Below are 26511 nucleotides of genomic sequence, written 5' to 3' on the forward strand. Positions count from 1 at the left end.
GGTCTTAAATCTCCAGCATAGGCCGATATTTTGTTTTGGTCGATCTGCTGCCTAAAAAACACATACAAAGCTTTAGATTAACACCTTAATATGAAGAGAGAACTGTACAAAATGTGACTACACAGCTCTCTTATAGGTTTATGGTAAAAAAAAAATAAAAAAAATCATAATAAAAAAGGGCTTTGGGTGTAGTAGTAAATTTAACTTAATGTTTTTATCGAACTATAAGTTGCACTTTTTTTCATAGTTTGGCCGGGGGTGCAACTTCTACTCAGATGTGATTTATATGTGAAATATATGTTTTTTTCTTCATTATTATGTTTTTTGGCTGGTGCGACTTATACTCCAGTGCGACTTATACTGTGGAAAATATGGTACATAATTTAGGGAAAATGTCCAAAATCAGTCCTACATATCAGCCCAAAAAATATCGGCAGAGCTTATTGGCCACCACTCTAGATTCAAAACAACCGGTTTCCATGGAAAAACCCATGTTGGTCGATCTCTAATCATAATTACATATTTTTCCAAATCGTTCAGCCCTATTTGTGTATGTTTCGATAAATAGTTTGGACAACTCCTCTCTAGAGTAACAACATAAATAAAAGATAAAACACGTTCATACAGATACCTGCAGTCTTTGAAGGACCTTGTTTTGTTTCATTCACATAGATCTGAGTAGCTGTGAATATTTGGCCATGTACCAGGGCCCTGAAAATGGCATTCCAAATCTCAGTGGGATGTTTCTGTTAAATAAAGAATAAATCAAAATCTCCTCCGGGGCTCCAAACATTCTGCTCCACCTCATTAGGCTGTAACTAATGTAGTCACCATACGCTTCACAATGATAAAGCCTCTATCTCACACAATGCACATCTCTACAGGGGCCAAAAGGTGCACTGGAACAGCACTTTAAAATGTTTCCTCCTGCAAGATGATACTTAATGGAGGAATATTGTTTTTATCTCTTTGAAACTTCGGTCAGTTTGGTCTGGACATTGTTCCTTCATCAAAAATATGCCTGAAGAGGTTTGATACATCATCCAGGCATGTCTGAGTATTTTAGCGAACACTCCTTACTACTTTTTCAGTACCGACATCAGTATTTTGACTTTAAGTTTTTGCCAATACCTGATATTAACAGATACCAGAGTAAGAAAACGGCATCCATTTCCTTAAAACACAGTTAACTCTTTACCCAAAAATCCAGTTGTGTTATGCAACTGTTGAACTGTTGAACCGTGATCATAACGACCAAAGAACCAATCCTGAGTGAGGCTGTTAAAGGTAACGCCCCTTCCCGCTTAGCAACGATGTCAATCAAACCTGTTGCTAACGCTAACGGGAGCGACCTCTTGGAAAGAAGGCGCCTGATTTGTCTGTCATTAATGTTCATATCTTGATTTACAGATACAATAGCGAAATAAAAACACCAGGATCTTATAGAGCGGGTTAATACAAACATGTTAAGACCAAAATGATGAGCCTGACAGCAGCAGTTACAGAGAGGGGGGATGTTTTTTCAATAGAAACTGAACTGGAGCCAGAGTCCAACCAGTGGAACCGGAAGCGTACCCATGCTCACTTTCAATTTGAAACACTAGCAGGTTAGCTATGTTCATTTATATATACAGTCTATGGTTCCCACCCCACATGGCATAACAGTTTGGAGAATATTTTCAATAACAATAACACAAATACTGAACTCCAGATGAGCAGACTCGAGAGACATGACTGCTGTATACTCTGTTTTTACACAGAGTAGCTAGCATTGCTGTAGCGATAGGCCCACTGCGCAGAACCACCATGCCAAAAGCAGTCGATGCATTCATGAATAAGAGAGGAGAGAGTGGGTACGCTTGGCTGTTGGATACGAGCTGATTGATTGAGCGTCAGTTGTGTAGCCTGATAGCCGCATGCCTGTAGGACCGCACTGAAGCTAGTATTTCACCTGTTATGGACCAGCTATGTCAAGTTTTCACTGTTGTAGAGGGAAACTATTTGTATATACGGCAACTCGATAAAAAACGCTAAAGGGCAGCGTGGAACTTTTTGGTTGTGGAAGATAAAGGGACAGCTGTCTGGATGTATGCTAGTTTTTCATCTTTTTCTCAAGCTTCTTATCATTTCAAAGGGAATATGCTTTTTATGTAATGGAGTGAATGTACCTGATTCCTACTTAAAATTTCATAAACTTGACTTGTGTCTGCATATACGAGGTAAAAATGTTCAAATCTAATATAGCTTTTAATGATTACAATTCTAATGCTGATTTATTCTTCAAGCAAAAATCGACTTTTCAGAGTTTTTTAACCATGTTATAGTTGTTTGCTTCTTATTTACCCTCTCAATGTTGTTTTTGGAGTGATTCGTGCATGTTTGAGCAATTTTGAATGTTTACGTTCAAGACGCCATATAGCCGATCAAACCCCGTCCTCACCGCCACCAGTACACGTCCTCTGCTCTGTACTTACTTTGTTCTTCAATTGTATTTTCTGAATCAGTACCATATTGGTACAAATGGAGAAAAGAAAGTGCTGCTTGCTAACATGATCTGCAGCTATCCATAAGAGGGGTCGACAGCTGTACGGCTCTTTGTTGTGATGATGTTCAACGTCAGCTCCCATTGGGCACCACAGTTTTCTAACGAGGAAATCAGTGGACTTGTTTCTTTTATTAAGTGATTTTAGATTAATGTTGCAATTTAAAACATGCAAATTACACTGCCTAGCCAAAAAAACTTGCCACCAAAAAGAAGGTCACACACTCTAATATTTGGTTGTTCCGCCTTTAGCTTTGATTACGTCACACATGCACTGTGTCATTGTTTCGATTTTGCTTCTGTCCCAAGATTTATTTCCATACAGTGTTACATTAATTTTTCACTATGATGTTGCATTGATGATGGTCGAGTCTGACGCTGCACAAAACCTTCTCCAGCACATCCCAAAGATTCTCAATGGGGTTAAGGTCTGGACTCTGTGGTGGACAATCCATGTGTGAAAATGATGTCTCATGCTCCTGATCCACTCTGTCACAATTTGAGCCCGATGAATCCTGGCATTGTCATCTTGGAATATGCCCGTGTCATCAGGGAAGAAAAATCCACTGATGGAATAACCTGGTCATTCAGTATATTCAGGTGTCAGCTGACCTCATTCTTTGAGCACAGACTGTTGCTGAACCTAGACCGGACCAACTGCAGCAACACCAACATATTTGCTGAGTTAAATCCAGGTGGCGACTTTTTTGTTTGGCAGGGCAGTGTAATTATCCAATCAGAAAGCAGAATGAGCCTCACATGAGTCTCAGTGGGGTTGCTCTGTCTGATCTGAATGGTCACTACCTAAACACCCGCACCCACAGCCAATCATGAATCAATGCCTCTGAACGGTGATGATCATTTGAACTATCGACAGTAGACTTTACAGATGCCCTCCCAAAGAACATAGTGTCGCTGAATGTACGATTGACTTTCTATATGGTCTTTGTGTAACAGTATTAGATGCATGACCCTGGATTGACAATAATGGAAAAAGAGACAGCTGGTATAGGAGCCGTGTGGAATCGTTAACGTATTGACGCAACCGAATCGTCAGTCAAGATAATGATTTAAAACTGATTCCACAGAGAGAGAGAGAGAGCAGCGATAAAACTGTTGGCAATGTTTCACTCATATTCACATGTCCAACCAGGCTCTACACAATCATGGATATGGATCATGAGTGTACAGGTCCTTGCCTCTTCCACTGGGTTAGTGCTAGATAGTATGCTCCGGAGGGACAGTCATCAATGGTCATTCAAAGGGAGGGAGGTTTAGGAACTGGGATATGATTCAAGGGAATTCTGGAGGTTCTGAGGTTCTTCCACACGAGGCAGGATTTGTCCATATAGTCGTAAAAACACATGCAGTCTCCAAAGTTCAGTTAAGATGAACATGACATTAGTTTTAAGATAATTAATTGTGATGCGCATCCAGATATGTTCTTTGTTTATTTACTTGGCATTTCACAGACTTTATTAGAATCATCCCTTGGTCTTTCTCTGAGATAGCACAGAGCTTGTTGACAGCTGTGAATGCGGGGAGCTTTTCTTGGAGCTTATTTCCTGGTGACTGCCCAAAACTTTATGAAACTAAATATTTCAACAGAGCTAAAATGTGCCCGTTGTTTATATCTGAACACGCACTTATCAGAGGCAATATATATGTTTTTGTTTGGGGTTTTCGACAGGAAATTTGAATCAACATGAGGCCAGTGGTCTGGTTGACTGACGTTTAAGTGAAAGGACAAATACTGGAGCAAAAAATACTCAAGTAAAAGTATATCATGCAAAAATCAGCTTAAGTAAAAGTATTAAAGTACCTGTAAAAAAAATGTACTTAAAGAGTAAAAAGCAAAAGTATTTCGCATGCATTATGAGATGTTATAAAGCTTCAAATGTAGTGGTTTTGATACAGATTTGTGCTGAATTTTGTTCAACAGAAACAACAAAATCATTTGTCTTATTCTAATTATGAAAGTGTTAAACATAAAACCCTCAGTCTTTTCAGCAGATCTCAAATAATAATAAAGAATACTTTTACTTTTCAGTCCAAAAATGTAGTGGAGTAGAAAGTAAAAAGTATCCTCTTAAAAATGTACTCAGGTACTGTACAGATACCTAAAATCTGTACAATACTTTACTACTTTTACCTTGTTATGTTCCACCACTGCTGCTCCATGTGTGTTTTTAACATTGATATACTGTAGTTAACAAGCATGTCACATTCAGTTATTGTGAGTTAATTCTACTGTTCTCAACCCAACATAGACTGATTCTTATTTTATTTCTGATCTGGTTGTCTTCCTGCTGCAGAGATAATGAGCTCTCCTGAATGAGCAAAAAAACAAAAGTTTAAAGCCAAATTTAAAAGTATTATCAACTTCCAAAATATCACCAAGTATTTTAGAATGGTTGTTGTAGGGCTTAAATAAACACTTGCAAAGATCCACACCTACAGGTCTAAATAGGTGGTCAGTGCTCTCTGCTGAGTGGAGTTTGCATGTTCTCCTCATTGAATACACTATTTCTAAGCCAGTTTTACTTTTTAACACAATAATGCAGCAATTTTCTAAACTCAAAACCCAAAATAAATAAATCAAAAACTCATTAATAAAAAACAGTTTGCAGTATCCAAAGTTAATCCTCATTATTATTATTATTATCCTAATTACTCACCGTGATGAGTTCATAAGCTCTTTCCACAACATTCAGAGGCCAGAGAGGAGTTTTGCCACCAGCTGTCATAACAACAACTAGCATGCTAATACACACTTCTTGATTGTCGTCAATAAAACGCTTTATAATTAGATACAGACAGGACCCAGCTGACGTATTTTGACCTCTAAAGCTGCTTATGCAATATACCTGTACTGAAGAAAGACAAATTTCGCTCAAATACATGGAAAAACATTGAGAATTGAGTCTTTCAGTGGTTTCACGTTTGAGAGTAACATTTACCAAGGTGCATTTCACAAGCACGTCTTATAATTTGGAGTGTCGTTTTTGTCAATAATCAGACCTTCACTAGAACTCCCACTGAGTCCATGATTGCTCTAAATACTTGACGACTTTGTAGAGCCAGAGAGCAGCTCTCCAAGGCTCCCTCGGACCCCCCTCCCCCCAGGATGACACTCAAATGTGTTCAATGTGAATGATCCACTCGGGAGGACTACAGGACGATGGTAAAACATGTCAGTCAATCACACTGAGAATGTTAGGGTTAAGCCAGAACTAAACCAGGACTAAGCTGCGTATGCACTGGACTTAATCAGACAGTGTTAAAGCACGACGAACCCTGAATTTAAAACAGGAGCTGAACCAGGTCTAAATCAGGACTAAACCAGGACTAAACCAAGTCTAAACCAGGACTAAACCAGAACTAAACCAGGACTAAAATGAGTTTTGAACAAAGGATGAACATGGGCTAAAAGAAAGACTAAAACTGGAGTAAGGGTTAAACCATTAAAGCTAGTCTAATAAAAGACTACATAAATTAAACACCAGGACTAAACCAGGTCTAAACCAGGACTAAACCAGGTTTAACCCAGATCTAAATAAGGTCTGAACCAGGTCGAAACCAGGTCTAAACCAGGTCTAAACCAGGACTAAACCAGGTTTAACCCAGATCTAAATAAGGTCTGAACCAGGTCTAAACCAGGACTAAATAAGGTCTGAACCAGGTCTAAACCAGGACTAAACTAGGACTAAACCAGGACTAAACCAGGACTAAACCAGGTCTAAATAAGGTCTGAACCAGGTCTAAACCAGGTCTAAATCAGGACTAAACCAGGATTAAACCAGGACTAAACCAGGACTAAACCAGGTCTAAACCAAAACTAAACCAGGACTAAACCAGGACTAAACCAGGTCGAAACCAGGAATAAACCTGGACTATCGTCATCTGGATGATTTCAGACCTGGAAATACCGATCTCTACTAAATAAAATGTGAAATGTAGCTGTTAACTTGAAAACTACCACTCCATGACATCACAAGGTAGAACAGAGCATTTTGAGCTTTGGAGATGTAGACAGACTAATAATTAAGGGTTACTCAAACATGTGTAAATGAAACAAAACATAACTCCAGGTAATCTAAAACAATAGATTCAGGTATGTTTTGATGAGGTAACGACATTGTAACATGGTTTATAGCTCACAAGAGTCAATTTTGCATAATATAGGAGCTTTTATACTTAAGTGTTTTCGCTCGATAGGGAGTCGGATGAAGCAAAATGTATTTCTTCCCTGTGTTATACATATAAATTGCATTTCTAGTATGTTTCCTGCACATGCTTTTTAGTTGGTCTTCTTCTAGTTCTGGTTTGGTCTTGTTTTAGTCCAGGTTTAGTTTCAGCTTTAATCCATATTTCAGTGCAGTGAACGTTAGATAATAGAACTAAACTAGGACTAAACCCTGGAGATTTGTGGCAGGACTCTGACAAAGAAAAGACTACCCTTACCTAACAAACATAACCAGCTCTAAACTAGGATTAGGAACAAATTCTGACTAAAACAAGACTAAACCAGGACTAAACAAGAACCGAACCTGGTCTTTCCAAACTAGGACTGAACCAGCTTTAAAATGGGTAAAAATGCCATGACGGACGAGATTCTTTTATGATCTGAAACCGAGAATGAGGCTGCGGTGAGACGACCCCATAAAACCCGAACAGCCCACATCATTATTCAGCCCAACACTGACCCAACAGCCACCAGCACTGTGAGCCTGCTTTTCTTTATGTGGATGTATGTGGGTCTAAAGCAGGACTAAAGCAGGACTAAAGAAGGACTAAAGCAGGACTAAAGCAGGACTAAAGCAGGACTAAAGCAGGACTAAAGCAGGACTAAAGCAGGACTAAAGCAGGACTAAAGCAGGGCTACAGCAGGACTAAAGCAGGGCTAAACTAGGACTAAAGCAGGACTAAACTAGGACTAAAGCAGGACTAAATCAGGACTAAAGCAGGACTAAAGCAGGACTAAACTAGGACTAAAGCAGGACTAAAGCAGGGCTAAAGCAGGACTAAAGCAGGACTAAAGCAGGACTAAAGCAGGGCTACAGCAGGACTAAAGCAGGGCTAAACTAGGACTAAAGCAGGACTAAATCAGGACTAAAGCAGGGCTAAAGCAGCACTAAAGCAGGACTAAACTAGGACTAAAACAGGACTAAATTCGGACTAAAGCAGGACTAAACTAGGACTAAAGCAGGACTAAATCAGGACTAAAGCAGGGCTAAAGCAGGACTAAAGCAGGACTAAATCAGGACTAAAGCAGGGCTAAACTAGGACTAAAGCAGGGCTAAACTAGGACTAAAGCAGTACTAAAGCAGGACTAAAGCAGGTCTAAACTAGGACTAAAGCAGGTCTAAATCAGGACTAAAGCAGGACTAAATTAGGACTAAAGCAGGACTAAATCAGGACTAAAGCAGGACTAAAGCAGGACTAAACTAGGACTAAAGCAGGGGTAAAGCAGGACTAAATCAGGAATAAAGCAGGACTAAAGTAGGACTAAACTAGGACTAAAGCAGGGGTAAAGCAGGACTAAAGCAGGACTAAATCAGGACTAAAGCAGGGCTAAAGCAGGACTAAAGCAGGACTAAATCAGGACTAAAGCAGGGCTAAACTAGGACTAAAGCAGTACTAAAGCAGGACTAAAGCAGGTCTAAACTAGGACTAAAGCAGGGGTAAAGCAGGACTAAAGCAGGACTAAAGCAGGGGTAAAGCAGGACTAAAGCAGGACTAAAGCAGGACTAAATCAGGACTAAAGCAGGACTAAAGCAGGACTAAATCAGGACTAAAGCAGGACTAAAGCAGGACTAAAGCAAGGGTAAAGCAGGACTAGACCTGCAAATAGAGTCTGTACGAAATATACAAAATAAAAGACAGTGTTAAAAGACATAACATGCAAATTTGACTTTTTTGAGCTTTTCTCCCTCATCAAAACATACCTGGAGTTATATTTTGCTTCATTCAGGCTTCTTTCATTAATCCATTAATCCAAATTCGCCTGCTCTGAGCACTCAAAAATGCTCAGTTTGCATTTTGCCTAGATTGTTGCGTCACAGGTAAAAATCCTGACTTCTCCCATACAGTTTTTAAAAGGCCTATATTGAGCTATTTTCTGATCTCTGTTATAATGTTGTTTCCTCATCGCAAACAGACCTGGAGTTGTGTTTTTCATTCACACATTTAAAACACAAACACAAATATTTAGGCTGAGTTCTTCTCTCAAACAGAAAACACTCTGTTCCACTTTGTGATGTCATTAAGTTGTGATACAAGAAGTACTGCTCTATGTTGTTAAACTCCATTCACCTTCACTAGAATCATTTGGATAATTTCAGCCCTGGAATTGCCTGTTTCTTCTGAACAAAAACATACTGTAAAACATAGCTGTTAACTTGAAAACTACCACTTCATGACATCACAGGGTGGAAGAGACCATTTTAAGCTTTGTGGCAATAAAGGGTCACTCAAGCAAAACACAACTCCAGGAATGTTTCTGATGAACATTATAACATGACTTAAAGCTCACAAGAGTCCATTTTGCATAATATAGCACCTTTAAGTCCACAAATGATCATTATTATCCAGGCTCGTTCCGCATTAATAAAAATAATAATAATGCATTGGATTTAAATAGTGCCTTTCAAGACACCCAAAGCGCTTAAATGCATCGCTCTATTAGCAAAGCAGTCATGATGGCTAATGACTTCATTTATTTCTCATTGTTCATTCCTTTTGCTGAAAGCAGAGAGAGCTCCAACGGCAAACACCCGGAGGCTGGCTGGGACGCTGCAGGACACAGAGGAGGGACACTTTGGTCCTGAGGGATGTTACTCTGCTCAAACTGCCCTGGCAATGGATCTGCTGACTCTACCTAACCTGACTTCTTGTTAAGCTGCATTGAGACTTCTGTTAGTGGCACGTATTTGTATTATTATTGTATAAGAAATGCTCAATGTGCTTCAATTGTTCCTTGGGGATAAATAAAGTTATATTGAATTGAAGTGCCTGTGTGATCGCCTCAGGAATACGCTAGGACTAAACTAGACAAGAATTTAATGTTTTGGCTGAATGTGGCTGAAAATGTTACATTGCATTACCTTAGTCCAAACCAGGTCCTACAACAAGGACTAAAACCTACAGAGGGGTTATTGGTATCGGTCCAAATATTGTGTATCATTGCATCCGATTCGCCTTTTTAAACAGACTAATGAACCAAAATGAATATAGAGGAACAATATGGCTGTATCTTTACACAATCACACAATCATTAAAAATAATATTCCAAATAAATATGCAAAACCATAAAATGCGTGACGTATACCATAACTGAACATACATTTTGGTCCTTGTTATGGATTTTAAAATGTTATTATGGTGGTTATCGGCCACAACAGACAGTCAAATATCGGATATCAGTATCGGCTCCCAAACTAAACCTGATTCGTTACTAGGGATGGAGCAAGATTTTGCGCTGGTTCAGACAAAAAAATTTAAGTGCTGGTGAGTTGAAGATTTTGAGATGTTGTATTTAGAAAAAAACTGTTCTTCAAAGACACTAAAAATCCATCCATTTTCTTTCACTTATTTGGGGCTGGGTCGTGAGGGAAGCAATCTAAGCAGGGACTCCCAGACCTCCCTCACCCCAGACACTTCCTCCAGGAGTTACTGTCCCTCGAGCTTGTTCTGGATCTCCACTACAGATGTCAGAACCACCTTAGCTGGCTTCGGTTCACAATTTTGATTTCCCACAAATAAAAAATATCATATTTTTATTGGCACTGTAGAACTGGAAAAAATGCCAACAAAATTATTATTATTATTATTATTATTATTATTTATTTATTTTTTTTGGGGGGGGAAGCCAAAATTGTGAACTTAACCCTCTCAGGCTCAAATTAGGTTTTAGTAACAGGAAAAATCTGATATTTGGGGAAAATTATCGTATGGGGTAGTAATATACAATCCTGACTTTTTTTTGAGAGAGACCTTCACATGCAGTGCATTCTGGGATGTTGCAGATTTGCAACATTGGCCCGGTGTGGTAAATTAACAATGAAGATTGAATATGATATGAACGCTAACTTTATTTGTATACCACTTTTAAAAACAATGTTTCAAAGTGCTTTACAGTGGCAGAACAACAATAGAAACAATTTGGAATATATCACTTTTTCGTGTGGTACTCCAAGAAACAATTTTTTTCTTTTGTAAAGCACAAAAGTACTTTGCACTTCAGGCAGGCTGTTTGCGTGTAGCCATTCTTGCACAGTCTGCATCGTCCACGTTTATCAGCATGGATGGGGAAATGATCGAATCTGTCTAGTCTGACGACATCCAAAGGCGCAATGATCCTCTGAAGTGGAGGTGGAGGTGGAGCAGCTTGATGGTGTTCTGGAGCATTTTCCAATGATGTTCGTCCTCTTTTCCTGCTGTTGAAGTCAGCCTGTTTTCCAACCTTGATGAGGGCATCTGCAACTTGAGCACGGAAGTCAAGAAGCGACATATACTTCTTCTCCTGCTTCTGGATGAGATGACGGCGGTAGAGGAGCCAGCCATTGACCAGTGATAGGTCAATCAAGTAGAACAAGATGCGCAGATACCAACGACGTGGGCGGATGTCAATGCGATAGAGAGCTGCAAACATGTCCGCCAAGTCTACCCCTCCCATGTTGTTGTTGTACACATTGACAATGTGTGGTCTGTCCACTTCCACATATTCCTTCTTCTCTTTTGACCACCTTCTGCATCTATCAACAGGATCAGGGCCAATGAAGGATGACACTAGTAACACTGCCTTGTTGTCATACCACTTCACAATGGCCATCCCACTTGTTATTTCGTATTTCACTTCATACGCACCACGCCCAGCCTTTGACAGTTCCTTGTCACTTTTCAGGGTACATCCACGGACACGGTTACGGTTGATAGTAGCAACTGTTAGAATTCCCATTTTCTTCAGTTCCACAATGAGTTCAGGGGACGTAAACCAGTTGTCAAAGTAGCACTTGTAGTTTAGTCCTTTTGGAACTTCTGATACGAGACGAAGCACAACTTCACCGGCAACACCAAGTCCACGCTCATTGGTCACAGTCCCTTTTCCAGTGTATATTTCAAAGTCATAGACTAGTCCTGTGACACCCGCACGAGTAAAGACCTTGATTCCCCATTTTTTCGGCTTGTTCTTGATATACTGTTTCATTCCAATCTTTCCTTTGAAGGGGATCATCTGCTCATCAATGGAGTGGTTTTCTTCCGGTTCAACTTTCAAACAGTTGGCACGGACTTTCTCAAGTACTGGTCGCACCTTGAACAATGGATCGTATCCAGGCTCACCCTTTTGCTTCACATTGGTGTTGTCGTTCATGTGGATGTATGTTCGCAGATGATCAAATCGCTTACGCGCCATGACTGTTGCAATTGGGTCATAGCGTGTTGCCGTCTGCCAGTACAGGCGGTACGATGGCATACGTACTACGGTCATCAAGATGTGTAAACCAATGAATTGCTCCATTTCAGATGGGGTTGTTTTCAGTTCTGGCCCATTCTTCATAACTGCATACAGGTTAGATTGGTGAGAAATATGTTCGAACACGGATTTGTCCATGAACTGATCAAAATACCACTTTGGACTTGGTATTTCATCTGGTGGAGGGGAGAACGCAGGTCCTTGGAATGAAGAGTCTATGTCAGCTGCTGGAGGTTTCCTCTGCCTCCAAGAAAACTCTTTGTTTACTGGAACTGGGCCTGGCTGAGGTTCATCGTCATCTGGGACCTCAGTGTCACTGTCTGCATGTACGTTATGAATTTCAACATCAAGGTGGTTGAGATTAGCTCTTGCTATTTCTGCCAATGGCTCATCATAATCAAGGTCAGACTCGTATACTTCAGGAGCAAAATCTGGATCGCCAATTTCATCATCTGAAATGGATTCTGTGTCAGATAAAGCCCCATGTGGAAGGCAAACCATCTCAATAGCTTCCTTGACTGAAAATCTTCGTCGGCCTGCCATAACGCCCTGCAAATCCTGCAAACAGTATTCTGTAAGATAGTTTGCCAAAAAAGTCAGTCGAACAAAGATCTATACTATTATATGTACCATGGAATTTAGGCTACATCAGTTTTCTTCACTGCACAGTCAAATGAACATCATATGTTTTCGATCAAATCTGCTTCTGATAGTTTGTAACTTCACCCCAAATTATTTCATTTGCCATAGGATATACCCTCAATGACACCTCAAAGTAAGAAGTAAACAATGGTGATAGGAAAATAACCCTAGTATAAACTTTTGCTCAGAATATGGGCAAACTAGTAGATAAAGCATGTGGCAGCCATTGGTACCTGTCCGGGGATACGTTGCAAATCTACAACGTTGAAATAGAGCTGCCCCTGGGAAAAAACCTGCAAGAGATAAAATCTACTAATTGGCATGCACTGTATCTATATTTATTCATAATTTATCTTATGCAGTTTTGTTTTCAAATTAATGGAGGTTAGTAGTGATACTTACATGAAATTGATGCCTAGAAAATCTGTTTCAGTGAAACCATGCAGACAGACATGTTGGAAGAGAGACAGTGCTGACATCTGGTGAGCAATTGGGAAACTGTTTGTTGCTAATGCACAACTAAGGCCTGCAGTGCAACTTCTGAGTAAAAAAGGCTCAAAAAATATAAATGTGGAGTAATTAGGTAATTGGCAATTAGCTGTTGCAAATTTGCTACGCCTGCCTGGAGAGGGTTAATCACACCCTTTCATTATTATAACTTGTGTCAAAATCTCATCTGGTCTCATTCCACCCCTATTCATGACAGTTGGGAGAAGACAAGGATCTAACCCAGGAATAAGCAGGTCTAAACCAGGTCTTGTCCCAGTCTTGTTCAGGTCCAATGCAGGTCTTGTCCCAGACTTGTTCAGGTCGAAACCAGGTCTTGTCCTGGACTTGTTCAGGTCCAATCCAGGTCTTGTCCCGGTCTTTTCCTGATCTACACCAGGTCTTGTGCCAGTCTTGTTCAGGTCTAAACCAGGTCTTGTCCTGGTCTTGATCATGTCTACATCAGGTCTTGTCCCAGTCTTGTTCAGGTCTAAACCAGGCCTCATCCTGGTCTTGTTCAGGTCTAAACCAGGTCTTGTCCTGGTCTTGTTCAGGTCCAATGCAGGTCTTGTCCCAGAGTTGTTCAGGTCCAATCCAGGTCTTGTCCCGGTCTTTTCCTGATCTACACCAGGTCTTGTGCCAGTCTTGTTCAGGTCTAAACCAGGTCTTGTCCTGGTCTTGTTCATGTCTACATCAGGTCTTGCCCCAGTCTTGTTCCGGTCCAATCCAGGTCTTGTTCCCGTCTTGTTCAGGTCTAAACCAGGTCTTGTCCTGGTCTTGTTCAGGTCTAAACCAGGTCTTGTTCAGGTCTAAACCAGGTCTTGTTCAGGTCTAAACCAGGTCTTGTTCAGGTCTAAACCAGGTCTTGTTCAGGTCTAAACCAGGTCTTGTCCCAGTCTTGCTCAGACCTAAACCAGTACTTGCTCATGTGATGTGTTCAGCGGGCATCTCATCTGGGTGATAGTTTTCCCCGGGATCTCGGTGCTTGCGAGGGCTATAATCACGCTGACATAATGCGTCCACTCCAATCAATACACCCAAATGGCACGATGAGTCGATGGTTACACCACTGTACAGAACCCCAGGAGCGAGAGGGGGAGGGGCGCTTCTCAACCAGTGGTGCCTGGAACCTCTGTTTGAGATGGAAGTATAGGCCACACTAAAACATAGTCTTTTCAACATATATTTTGATAACACTTTCAAAGGCAGCGCTGTACTTACGAGCTACTTACTTACAGTGGTAGTAGTACTTGTATTGGCGCTTGCAGCAGAGAGAGAAATACTGAGAGTGTGTTTATTATACTACAGCAGTACTTCTAGTGGTATTACTTCAGGCTTTTTGTATAATATATTTACAATTAAAAAGATGATTCAATTAGTTACATTTATAGTTAACAATTTCTTCTTTTTAGCTGATGGACGACTGACTCAATCAAAATATGCTAATGCTAATGCTAATTGAATCAACTAAATCTATAATATCTTTAGAAATTATAGCCTTTTTTTTTTATTGTGATAAATATTGTGTATGCTTCATTGGGGCATGTGCAGATGTGTTCCTGGGTGTTTAAGTTTGTTTACAGTCTGCTTTGGGACTCTGGGACTGAAAAGTGGAACTAGCATTGTATATTTAAATTGGGAAAATTGTTATGCACCCGGTCCATTCATGACTTATTCATGACTTACTTGTGAGTCAGTATATAATCTGACAGACTTCAAACAACATTTTCTTTATGTTTTGGCCATTTTAAAGCACGTTTTCTCAGTATTTAAGTTAAACAAATGACAATATATGCGCTCTTTACTGCTGACGGGGAACAAATTTGTCAAAAATAAGCACGTTTCTTGGATAAAACTGGGACAAGTCAATGGGTTTTTGATGTATCTGCTGGGACAGGGGACACAGGGGTCATAATTGGGACTGTCCCAGGTAATTAGGGACATCTGGTCACCCTAAACTAGTAGTCTACTTGTAACTCTGATTCTTTTATGTTTATTTTTCTACTTTTAGTCCATTTTATTTGACGAAATATTATAGAATTTTAGTCAGAGTTTTAATCATGATTTGTTTTTATTCAGTTTTTGTTCTGTACTACGTTGAGAAAAACAATGGCGAAAGTAGAACATTTTCAAGGATGTTTCCAATGACCAAAACAAAAACTATCTTACATTATATCTAGGCAAATTATGAGGTGTAAAAGACAGAATACAACCTTGAATCAACCTGAAATGTTTTCGAAAACCCAGCTATAATCTTGAAAGTAAAACCCCGTCTTTGCTAACGACGCACTGCAGCATGATGTGACTATGCTAATGCTAATGCTAATGTGGCAGTCAGGAGAAATTGGTACCACTTTGCATGGCTTTTCTAATAAGCCACTTATGCAAATCCACAGAATATATGCACATGAAAGCAGAAAAGTAACTGAAAATTAACAACAAGGCAATTTGTGTGTTTTTTTTATTACTATAAGAAATTATAAATTCATCCAGCACATGCTCAGGTTTTTCTATTTGGATTTTTGCTAATCAAAACGACCCACAAAATTTGCTGAAATATTGCTACGTCTGGTGGCCTGAGGTCACCTTGTAACCTGAAGTTTGGTGGTTCAATCTCAGCTCTGTTAATACATACTACTTTGAGCGAGACACTTCACCTGCCTTACTTCCTGCTAAGATATAGTATAGTAGCATAATCCCCATTTTACGCTCTGAATACTAACATTAACACTATTTAAAGATGCACTATCGTCATGTAGAAATCTGATCGTTACCTGATTTCTGGCGTTATTGGATTATTTAAATTACACAAAATCCATCTAAAGTGAGTAATCTGATTTCTTTCTGATCGTTCACACCTGCACAGGCTTAGCAAAAACAGTTATGCCAAAAAAAGGCTAATGGCTAATGGCTAGCTTATGTAACAAAGGCAAACATGTTAAAAGGCCCATGTGACACTATTTTCTGATCTGTTTTAATGTTGTTTCCTCATTAAAAACATACATGGAGTTTTGTTTTGTTTTATTCACACATATTTAGGCTGAGTTCTCTCAAATTGAAAACACTCTGTTCCACCTTGTGATGTCATGAGGTAATACAGGAAGTGCTCCGCTGTGTTTTTAAACTCCACACACCTTCACTAGAATCATTTGGATGATTTCAACCCTGGAATTGCCAATCTCTGCTGAATAAAAGCTAAAAAAGTAGCTGTTAACTAAAATTAAGACTTAATGACATCACAAGGTGGAAAAGAGCGTTTTGAGCTTTGGAGATGTAGACAGACTAATAATAAAGTGTGACTCAAACATGTGTGCATGAAACAAAACACAACTCCAGGTGTGTTTTTGATTAATTAACGGCATTATAACATGAGTTAAAGCTCAAAAGAGTCAATTTTGTTTAATACAGAACCTTTAATAATCCATTGTACTTTCTCTTTTCTATACAACATTTACTATAAGTTATCTGATTATTCCAGTTTTCTCATTTTGATTGACCTCATAAATGTCCCCACTATGGCACTAAACGTATCCAGTCCACCTTCATGAACACAAGCCATGTCACAGGTCAAGATCTGCTCATGATAATAAAACATCCACGCAAAGCAATATCATCTCCATGGAGACGAGGAGTTGATGGACACTCCACCAGTAAAAGTTATATAGCCTCAGAATTATGGGCACTGCGATGCTTGTGAAGAAAAATGCAAATAGCAACTTCCCCGAGCCACACAAGTCTACTATTTTATTTATAAGGTTTTCAATACTGTATAGTGTCACTTTTGAATAGAAAGTTCACGCTCTCAAGGATGCAACCTACTGATACTTTACAGCTCATGGTATCAACATCATGGAAGTGTGAAGCTAACTGTGGGCACTGTTCTGTCTGAAGCTCTGTGACTCAAATTAGACTTTAATCTGAGTTTTTTTTTAACAAAATTTGACCAGAAAGAACCGTCTTAGCTGGAACTACAACACGAGAGCTGATTTGTGCTGTTAAACAAGTCTCAGTTTGTCAATCTCACCTTTTTGTTGAAAATCACCTTAACAGAACCATGAACGCTCGTATTGATCACACGCTCCTGAAAATGTGCTGTTTAAATCCATCTTGAGTTTTCAGACTATCTTAAAACGTTTTTGTCAGTGTTAGCTAATGTGTGCATCGTGTCTCCATGGCAACGGCTCAACATTCCGCCATAGAGATACATATAAAACACCCCCAGTGTGATGTCACTGTAACGGATCAATACTTCTCATAAGGTATACTTTTCTTTTATTGATACTTTGCGGTTACATCTCGCTGGGGGGGGGGGGGGGGGGGGTTTTGGGATGGTCTGAAAACTACAAAATTCATTCAAACAACACATTTTCAGGAGCCTGTGATTAATACGAGCGTTCATGGTTCTGTTTAGGTGTTTGATTTTCTTTATAGGGTTGTAAAAGCGATCAAAAATCAGAGACTAATCGACGCTAAAACTAGTATCGACACTAAATACTCATTTGAGCAGGGATCAATGCTAAAAAAGACCACTATGGAACCTACTGGACGACTGAGGGATTACACAGATATAAGTACTACGAATAAATGTTGAAAATCACGTTCTAATGTCTAAAGAAAGAGTGTTTTTAATCATCAACGTGGTATCAGACTCAGTACTGAGAATCAAGTCTATTCCTCAGTATTGAAGTTGAAACGTTTGCATCGTGACAACACTAGTTCTTCATGTTTTACTGTGTTAAAACAAAGCTCTGATTAAAGTCTAACTTGAGTAATGAAACTTCAGACAGAGCAGTGCCCCTAGTTAGCTTCACTCCCCCCAAAGAATATTGACGACATCAGCCGCAAAGTATCAACATTCCCGGTGTAATTACCAGGACGTGTATGCCATTAGCTAGGTGACCCATCCTTTGTAGTCACTATTCACATTAAATTTGCGCTCTGTATCCATTGGAGAATATATTGAGCGTATAAGATTAATTTGCATTTAGTTGATTATCCTGTGTGATATAGAGTGAGAATTTCCATCGGCCATGTTTAATAACCCATAATGCATCTGCTGTATCAGTGCGCACATCCTGATGTCGCTCAAGGACAGTCAACACAAGCTGCTTCTGTTTTGTAGTTTGTAAATTCTTATGGCGGAAGAAGAACTCCATTTTGTTGTTTGTTAAAGATGCACTGTGGAACTTTTGGCTCCGGTTCACTTTGGATTCGAAAACTGTGGCTCCTCTCTCTGTATCTGCTGCTGTCACACTCGTCGTTTTGGTCTTAAACATCCATCTTGTATTTACTTGTTAACATGTGTTTTTATTGACCTAAACTATTTTGACTTTAAACGTTCTAACTGTGAGCGGGGTCGCCTCTCCACCGATCTGACATGTAACTTGGCCTTGTGGCGTCACCTGCCGCGCTGCTCCGTAGAGATGAATAAGTGTAATGCCATGCTGTGGAACGTTCCAGGTAGTATCTCCGTGGAAACAAGCAGGCGACAAGACCCTCCACCGGAAAAAGTTACACAGTGCACTTTGAAGTAAACATGCACATACAGGAACAAGGAAATACTACAGTAAAAGTATCACATGAAAAAGAACAAAAAATAGGAGTACAGTATTGCACACCATCTTTATTTTTTTTACCATCTTTTTTTTTTAATCTACATTTTATACAAATGGAACACGAGGAAAATATGAAGCAAGATATATGAAATTATGTAGTAAAGAAAAACAGTTAAATTACAGTTAAATACTTTCCAACAAAGCAAAGGTTGGCTATTTTGAGGATTTGAATATAAAATATATTTACCTTTTTTCTTTGCTACATAATTCCATTCTCCATTCATCTTACCTTATATATTTGATGTCTTCACCTTTATTTTAGTCAATTTTTTACATAAAGTTACATACTGTGGCTTTAAAGGGCCCATATGATAATGTTTCTCATCACAAACAGACCTGGAGTTGTGTTTTGTTTAACACACAAACTCTGCGTATTTACACTGTGTTTTTTTTTTCTCAAACTGAAAACACTCTGTTCCACCTTGTGATGTCATGTGGTAATACAGGAAGTGCTCCACTGTGTTTTTAAACTCCACACACATTCACTAGAATCATCTTCCCATCTACTAAAACTACCATTTCATGACATCACAAGGTGGAACAGAGTATTTTGAGCTGAATGAAACAAAACACAACTCCAGGTCTGTTTTTATTATAACGTGGTATAAAGCTTGCAAGAGTCAATTTTGTGTAATATAGGACCTTTAATATTAGTATAAAGGTCCATTTTAATTCCTATTGTACTTCAGTCACTTCAAACAAGAAATACAAAAATAAAAACATCAGCCCAGCCCGTCCTCCTCCATAGGATTTGATTACGGATCCTAATCTAAATATAAATTCGTTTCCAACTGTAATACATGTACTCTACTTATGTACTTCTGTCTCCATGGAGAATGTTCCACTGTACGGTTTTAACAATCTGTTTCATTGACATGCCACCTCCAGAAAGTTACATACTGTATCTTTAATGATCAGGTTGAACATTTTGGAACTTTGATATGCTTCAGACTGAGCAGTGCCTCTAGTTAGCGTCATTCGCCTCAGAGAATATAGGCGACAAGTATCAACATTTCCAGTGTAATTACCAGCACGCGTACGCAGTTAGCTAGCTAGGTGACCCGTCCTAATCAACCAATCAACAGCCAATTCTACAAAAAAACTAATATTCAAAATAAAACTAAAACATGTCCGACCTCCTCGCACTTATAATGAATCTAAATTATTAAAAAACCCACCGTATCTTCAACATGCTGTTTTTCCAAAGCTAGTTAGCGCGCCGCGGGCCAGAGACAACCTCGGGGTCAACTTTTATCCAGAGTGGACCTGACAAGTGCGTTCTTCTCCTCCTCCTCCTCCTTCTCTCTATTTTAAGAATTAATTTGTTTTGAGCTAAAACGAAGAGCCAGTTATGAAAGGGTGAACAAGCCGGATTCCATTAACTTAAAGGGCACACGTTTAATACCAGAGAGCAGAGGGATTACACGCTACAAAAACATGAGTGCGTACGCTGTCCAGTCTTGACACGTGGGGTTATTATAGATGAAAGACAGAACCAGACAGAAGCAGACACGTCATTAACATACGGGTCCAAATCAGAAGAGAATATAGTCGTTAAAGCCAAAAATTGTAAAGAAATGAAAGACCAGAGTTTCTCATGTCAATTATAGGCTGGTAGATGTTAAAACTGACAAAACATGACATCACAAGGTGGAACGGAGCATTTGGAGCCTTGGAGATGTTAACAGACTGATTTTCGCAAAAAATCTGCGAAACCGCGACACAGTGAGGGACAACTGTATAGGAACTTTAAAGCACTCCGATCATCCTAATTACTCCCCGTGATGAGTTTATAAGCACATATCAGCTTTCAGAGACAATTTGACGGTAGTTTGAACCTATCTAAGTCGTAAGCATGTTCAATTCCAATACAGCTTTTACTGAGAATAATTCTAATGCAGATTTATTCATATTTACAAAAAAATATATATAAAACTTTGGGGTCATTGCTAATGTCAATGATGAACTGTTGATGATGATGTAATCGTAATTAATTGTGTATTTTAATGTGTGTTCACTGCCCAGGGACTGCACATGGAAAGCAGCAGTAGCTAAATCTGGTACAATTCATCTCTTCTTCTGTAAGATTAGCGAATTTGTGCATGGTCCCTGACAAATAAAGAATAAAGAAAGAAATTAGTTATGTTATAATTCGGTGTTTTGGTTCTCAAGACAATTATCCAATCAGAAAGCAGAATAAATCCCACATGCTCCTATTTGTGTTGCCAGTTTCAATGCAAAAAAATCCAGTTATTTGAGAAGTTATTTTGTAGTACCCAGAGCGCAGGACACATACAGTTCTGCTAAAGGAGTGTAACAAATAGGCCATATTCCAATCGCCGAAACTCTGCTCAATCATGAAATTATAATCATAGTAATGTATCTGTGATGTGGCAGCTTAGCCTCTTAACGACGGGCTTTCCAGTTAGAAGCTCCTTTTAGCGTCAACCACTTTCCATAAGAGGAAACTGTATGAGTGAAGTAGCCACGAAGGAGACGTTTTAACCGTATTAACCGTATGTGTCGACTGAGCTGCTGGGCGACAGGAGCTCAGTTGGTAGTTGGAGCGTTTATCTTCTGATCTAAAGGTTGGTAGTTCGAATCCCGCTCTTGACTTGAACATCATTGGTAGAGCGGGATCTTCACTCGCTTCCTACCCACGGACACGGAGCTGTTTCTCGGTAAGACACCAGGTTGGAGGTGTGATTCCAGCTCCAACAGATGAATGTGGTTGTTGCGTCTTTGAGCAAGACACTTAACCCACGTCAACCCCAGTGTCTGTGTACACTGGTGTGTGAATGTGTGTGTGAACAGGTGAGTGATTCTGTGTGAAGTGCTTGGAGTGTCTTGCCATTTTATTAAATTACAGGTATTCTAGAACGGCGGAGATACTGTCTTGTTTCCATGGAGACAGACATGTTTAATGCCATACTGTGCGACATTCTAGGCAAAGCTATCACATCTCCTTTAAAGACATGTTCAAAAAAAGCCTTATTACAAGCCACAAATCCCACCTAATCATTCAACAATAATGATGAAAATTATGATAATCTTTTTATTTCTCACGTTGCAGCTCAGCCTCTTAACGACAGGCTTACCGGTTCTCTTCTCTTGGTCACACTGACGATCAATTAGGTGATGTTAGCTCCTTTTAGCATGTACGAGTGAAGAAAGCACAGAGGCGGCAGGTATTTTGGTGCGATGGAGTTCCCTTCTTGCCTCGGTGGACATAAATATGTTTAATGCCATACTGTGGAACATTTTAGGTAAAGCCGCATCCCGAACATGTACACATAAAACCAGAAAAGTGACACAACAAAAAAAATTCAATAATCCACAAATTTCACCTAATCACATCATCATCAACACATTAAAATCTCTCTATTCCTCACGTTGCAGCTCAGCCCTTTAACGACAGGCTTACCGGTTCTCGTCTCTCGGTCACTCTGGTTCCTTTAGGTGACGTTAGCTCCTTTCAGCTCTGGAGTGTACAAGTGAAGAAGGCACAGAGGCTGCACTAAATCACTCCGATTAACGGGACAAAAATAAAAATGTAAATGTCCCAGGCTCTAAAAGGCTGTCTCCTGCTCGTTAACAAGATGTCAGTCTGGAGTGATATGACTCTTTTTGCTAGCCAGTTACAGCTGCAAGACGGGTTTATGGCACCGCTTCATAGGTATTAGCATAATTATACTGGTGTGCATGTTACTGTGGAGATAAGGTGGAAAGCAAGGAGGGACTAAACCAGGACTAAACCAGGACTGTACCAGGGCTAAACCAGGACTAAACCAAGACTGAACCAGGGCTAAACCTACTGTGGGTGTTAGAATTAAAACAGGACTAAACTAGGACTGAATCAGAACTCAACCAGGACTGAACCAAAACGTAAAAATATGCAAAACTAAACGAGGACTGAAATAAGACTAAGTCAAGAATGAACTAAGACTAAACCAGGAGCCAGGATTCAATCAGGACTAAAGCAAAACTAAACTAAGACTAAACCAAGACTAAACTGAACCAGGACTAAACCAAGACTAAACTGAACCAGGACTAAACCAGGAATAAAGCTACTGTGGATGTGAGGATTAAAGCAGAACTAAACCAGGACTATACAGGGACTCAGCCAGAACTTAGCCATGGACAAAACTGAACCAGGACTAAACTAGGATGAATCTTTTATCATGGACAAAGAGATTAAAACAGTAACCTACTAAACTAATGTAATGAACCAGGGTTAGACAAGGACCTAAACCAGGACTAAGTCAGTACTGAATCAGGACTTACCCAGTAACACATCTTGGCAACACCAGGTCTAAATTAGGACTAAAACTAGGACTGAACCAGGACTAAACTAAGACTAATCCAAAACTTAAAATCAAAAAACATCTTATCCAGGTCTTTCACAGGACTAAACCAGGACTATAATGGGACTAAGATCCTCTGTGCTTTTCTAAATCTTTCTCACCAGGACGATTACAAGTCTACACTAGGACTTAACTAGTACTTAACCAGGACCACTCTAACAATATCCTACATTCTTAACAACACCAGGAATAAACCAGGGCTTAAGAACTAAAACCCATTAACAAAACCACATCCAAACCAATCAAAAGACATCTTAACCAGGTCTTTCACAGGATTAAAGCAAGACTAAACCAGGTATTCCACAGAACTAAACCCGGACTAAATAAAGACTAAATAAAGACTAAACCAAGACTAAACCAGAGTTGAACTAGAACTAAAAATCACAAACCATACCAGGTCTAAACCAAGTCTTTTGCAGGACTAAACCAGAATTAAACCAGGACTAAACCAGGTCTAAACAAGGTCTTTTGCAGGACTAAACCAGGACTAAACCAGGACTAAACCAGGACTAAACCAGGACTAAACCAGGACTAAACCAGGACTAAACCAAGGCTGAACTATAACAAAACCACATCCAAACTGGACTAAACCAGGATTATAATGGGATTAAAATCTTCTGTGCTTTTTCTCATGACTAAACTAGGACTTAACTAGTACTTAACCGGGACTAACCTAACAATAGCCCACATTCTTGACAACACCAAGACTAAACCAGGGCTTAAGAACTAAAATCCATTAATCAAACCACATCCACAGTCTTTAAATAGAGATTAAACCAAGACTAAACGAGGGCTGAACTAAAACTAAAAAATACAAAACATACCAGATCTAAGTGAGGAGTAAACGAGGAGTATATCAGGTCTAAACCAAGACTAAACCAGGACTAAACCAGGACTAAACCAGGACTAAACCAGGGCTAAACCAGGGCTGAACTAGAACTAAAAACCACAAACCATACCAGGTCTAAATGAGGAGTAAACGAGGAGTAAAGCAGGACTAAACCAGATCTAAACCAGGTCTAACCCAGGACTAAACCAAGACTAAACCAGAGCTAAACTAGAACTAAAAAACACAAAACCAAACCACTTCTAAACCTGGAGTAAACTAGGACTAAGACAGAACTAAGCCAGGACTAAACCAGAACAGAGCCAGGGCTGAACTATAACTAAAACTCATGCACCAAACCACGTCCAAACAGGTCTTTCACAGGAACTAAACCAGGTCTAAACGGCTCCAAACCCTCCTTATGCTGTGTGCAGATTCCCGGTCTCTCCCTTTCGCTCTCTGACTTTCCCAACGCTTTAAAATGAAACTGTCGGGAGCCCAACGGTGCCTTGCTGCCTTCAATAAAACGATAATTACTCCACAATCCTGTAGCTTTTACTTTCCCCCTCATTTTTGCCTTCCATGCCACAATTCCATAACACAAAACCACGCAAAACACATCGGAAACCCACGTCAGAAACTCGCTTTTACGCACGACGGCACAGAATGCAGACAAGGCGCGTATTCACAGGGCTTTTTGATACCACGAGTTTGCACATCGTTGCATCCAGGCAAGTCTAGCCATACTTCTAGACGTAACAGCGTATTTATCGTTACGTAAAACAGTTTTGGAATATAATTGCGATGTGGCCATGCGTCGGTCCAACTCTGCAGCAGCCTTACCTCGCCGCGTGATCAAGCGCTGTCCGACGTTCTGAAATTCATTGCAGCTGCTTTTTCACGTTGTAAATCCCGCAAAAAATAAAAAAAAGAAAAGAAAAATGCCGGTCCAACTGAGATCAAAATTTAACTGCTAAACCATGCGTCAAGTTAGGAAAATCCCATCCCGGAATGTGGCGTTACAAATACAGAGGAGACAAGATTCTGGAGAAGAGAAGAGGCGCTGGCGCTGCTGCTGGTCGCACTGGAAGAAAGTGTTACGGTACGACTGCTTCGCTAGTTCTCTCTCTCCTCTCTCTCCACTCTCTCTTTCTCTCCACTCTCTCTCTCTCGCTCCTCTCTCTCCCCCCCTCTTCTTTCTCTCTCCCCCCCTCTTCTTTCTCTCTCCCCCTCTCTCTTCTTTCTCTCTCTCTCCTCTCTCTCTTTCTCTCCTCTCTTTCTCCTCTCTCTTTCTCCTCTCTTTCTCTCCTCTCTTTCATCCTCCACTCTCTCGCTCCTCTCTTTCTCCTCTCTTTCTCCTCTCTCTCTGTCTCCCCCCTCTGCCTCTTTCTCTCTCTCCTCTCTTTCCCCTCTCTCTTTCTCCTCTCTCTTTCTACCTCCACTCTTTTTTGCTCCTGTCTTCCTCCTCTGTCTTCCTCTTTCTCTCTCTCCTCTCTTTCCCCTCTCTCTTTCTCTCATCTCTGTCTCTTTCTCATCTCTCCTCTATCTCTCTCATCTTTCTTTTTCTCTCGCCTCTCTCTCTCCTGTGTTTCTCTCTCACTCTCCTCTCTCTCCCTCTTTCTCTCTGTCTCTCTCTCTGTGTGTTTCTCTCTCCCCCTCTCTCTATTTCTCTCTCTCTCCGACTTTCTCTGTCTCTTTCCCCCCCTCTCTCTCTGTCTTTCTCTCTCACTCCCCCTCTTTCTGTTTCTCTCTCCCTCTCTCTCTCCCTCTTTGTCTCTCTCTCTCTGTGTGTCTCTCTCTCACTCCCCCCCTCTTTCTTTCTCTCTTTCCCTCTCTCTCTCCTTCTTTCTCCCTCTCTCTCTCCTACTTTCTCTCTGTCTCTCTCTCTCTACGTGCGTTTTTTTACGTCTCTCCATCAATCAATATTCAATTCAAATATGTTGCCCCCTCCTCCACAGATCTTACGGGGCTGTTACAGGCACATGTGCAAAATGGTGCCAAGCGTTTTAATGGAGCGTGCGGAGGGAGATTTACTGACGTTGTAACAGCGGTGGAGTGATAAGATCGTTTTAATTCTGGGGCTGGAGGCACGTGCTTTAGTCCACAGCTAGTTTAAGGAATTTAGTATGTTTGTTTTATTTGTTTTTTTATGTCAGCTGTTTCAGAAAAAAAAAAAGGCCATAAATTTTATTTCTTTAGTCTATACTTTTTGATCAAATCTTTATGGATCTATGGGTAGAAATAGTCTAAAAGTTTAGAAAGTAACATTAACACAAGTAGAAAAGCTGACGGTTCATCCCTACGAGCTGCAGGGCAAGATATTGTTGCTATTGTCTCTCTCTCTCTCTTTCTCTCTGTCCTCTTCTCTCTCTCTCTCCTCTGTCCCCTCTTTCTGCCTCTCTGTCTCTCTCCTCCTCGGTGTCTTTCTCCTCTCTTGCTCTCTCCCTTTCTTTCTCTCTCTCCTCTCTCTTTCTCCTCTTTCTCTGTGTCCCCTTTCTCTCTCTCTCTGCTCTTTCTCTCTCTTTCCCCTCTCTCTCCTCCCTCTCCTCTCTCTCTGTCTC

General features: G+C 40.2%; 1 protein-coding gene across 1 annotated transcript; it reads right to left on the bottom strand.

Moving 5' to 3' along the window:
• Nucleotides 1-10715: 10715 nt before the first annotated feature.
• LOC117393220 (piggyBac transposable element-derived protein 3-like) lies at nt 10716-12560 on the bottom strand. The gene has a single exon (XM_033991412.1). It carries the CDS (start codon nt 12558-12560, stop codon nt 10716-10718), a length of 1845 nt encoding a protein of 614 aa, XP_033847303.1.
• Between the last annotated feature and the right edge of the window lie 13951 nt (nt 12561-26511).

This window comes from Periophthalmus magnuspinnatus, chromosome 24, assembly GCF_009829125.3.
Source record: "Periophthalmus magnuspinnatus isolate fPerMag1 chromosome 24, fPerMag1.2.pri, whole genome shotgun sequence".
NCBI classification, from domain to species: Eukaryota; Metazoa; Chordata; class Actinopteri; order Gobiiformes; family Gobiidae; genus Periophthalmus; species Periophthalmus magnuspinnatus.

What these genes read in the sequence shown, in the direction of transcription:
- LOC117393220 (XM_033991412.1), bottom strand. Translation starts at nt 12,560, where the DNA reads ATGGCAGGCCGACGAAGATTTTCAGTCAAGGAAGCTATTGAGATGGTT.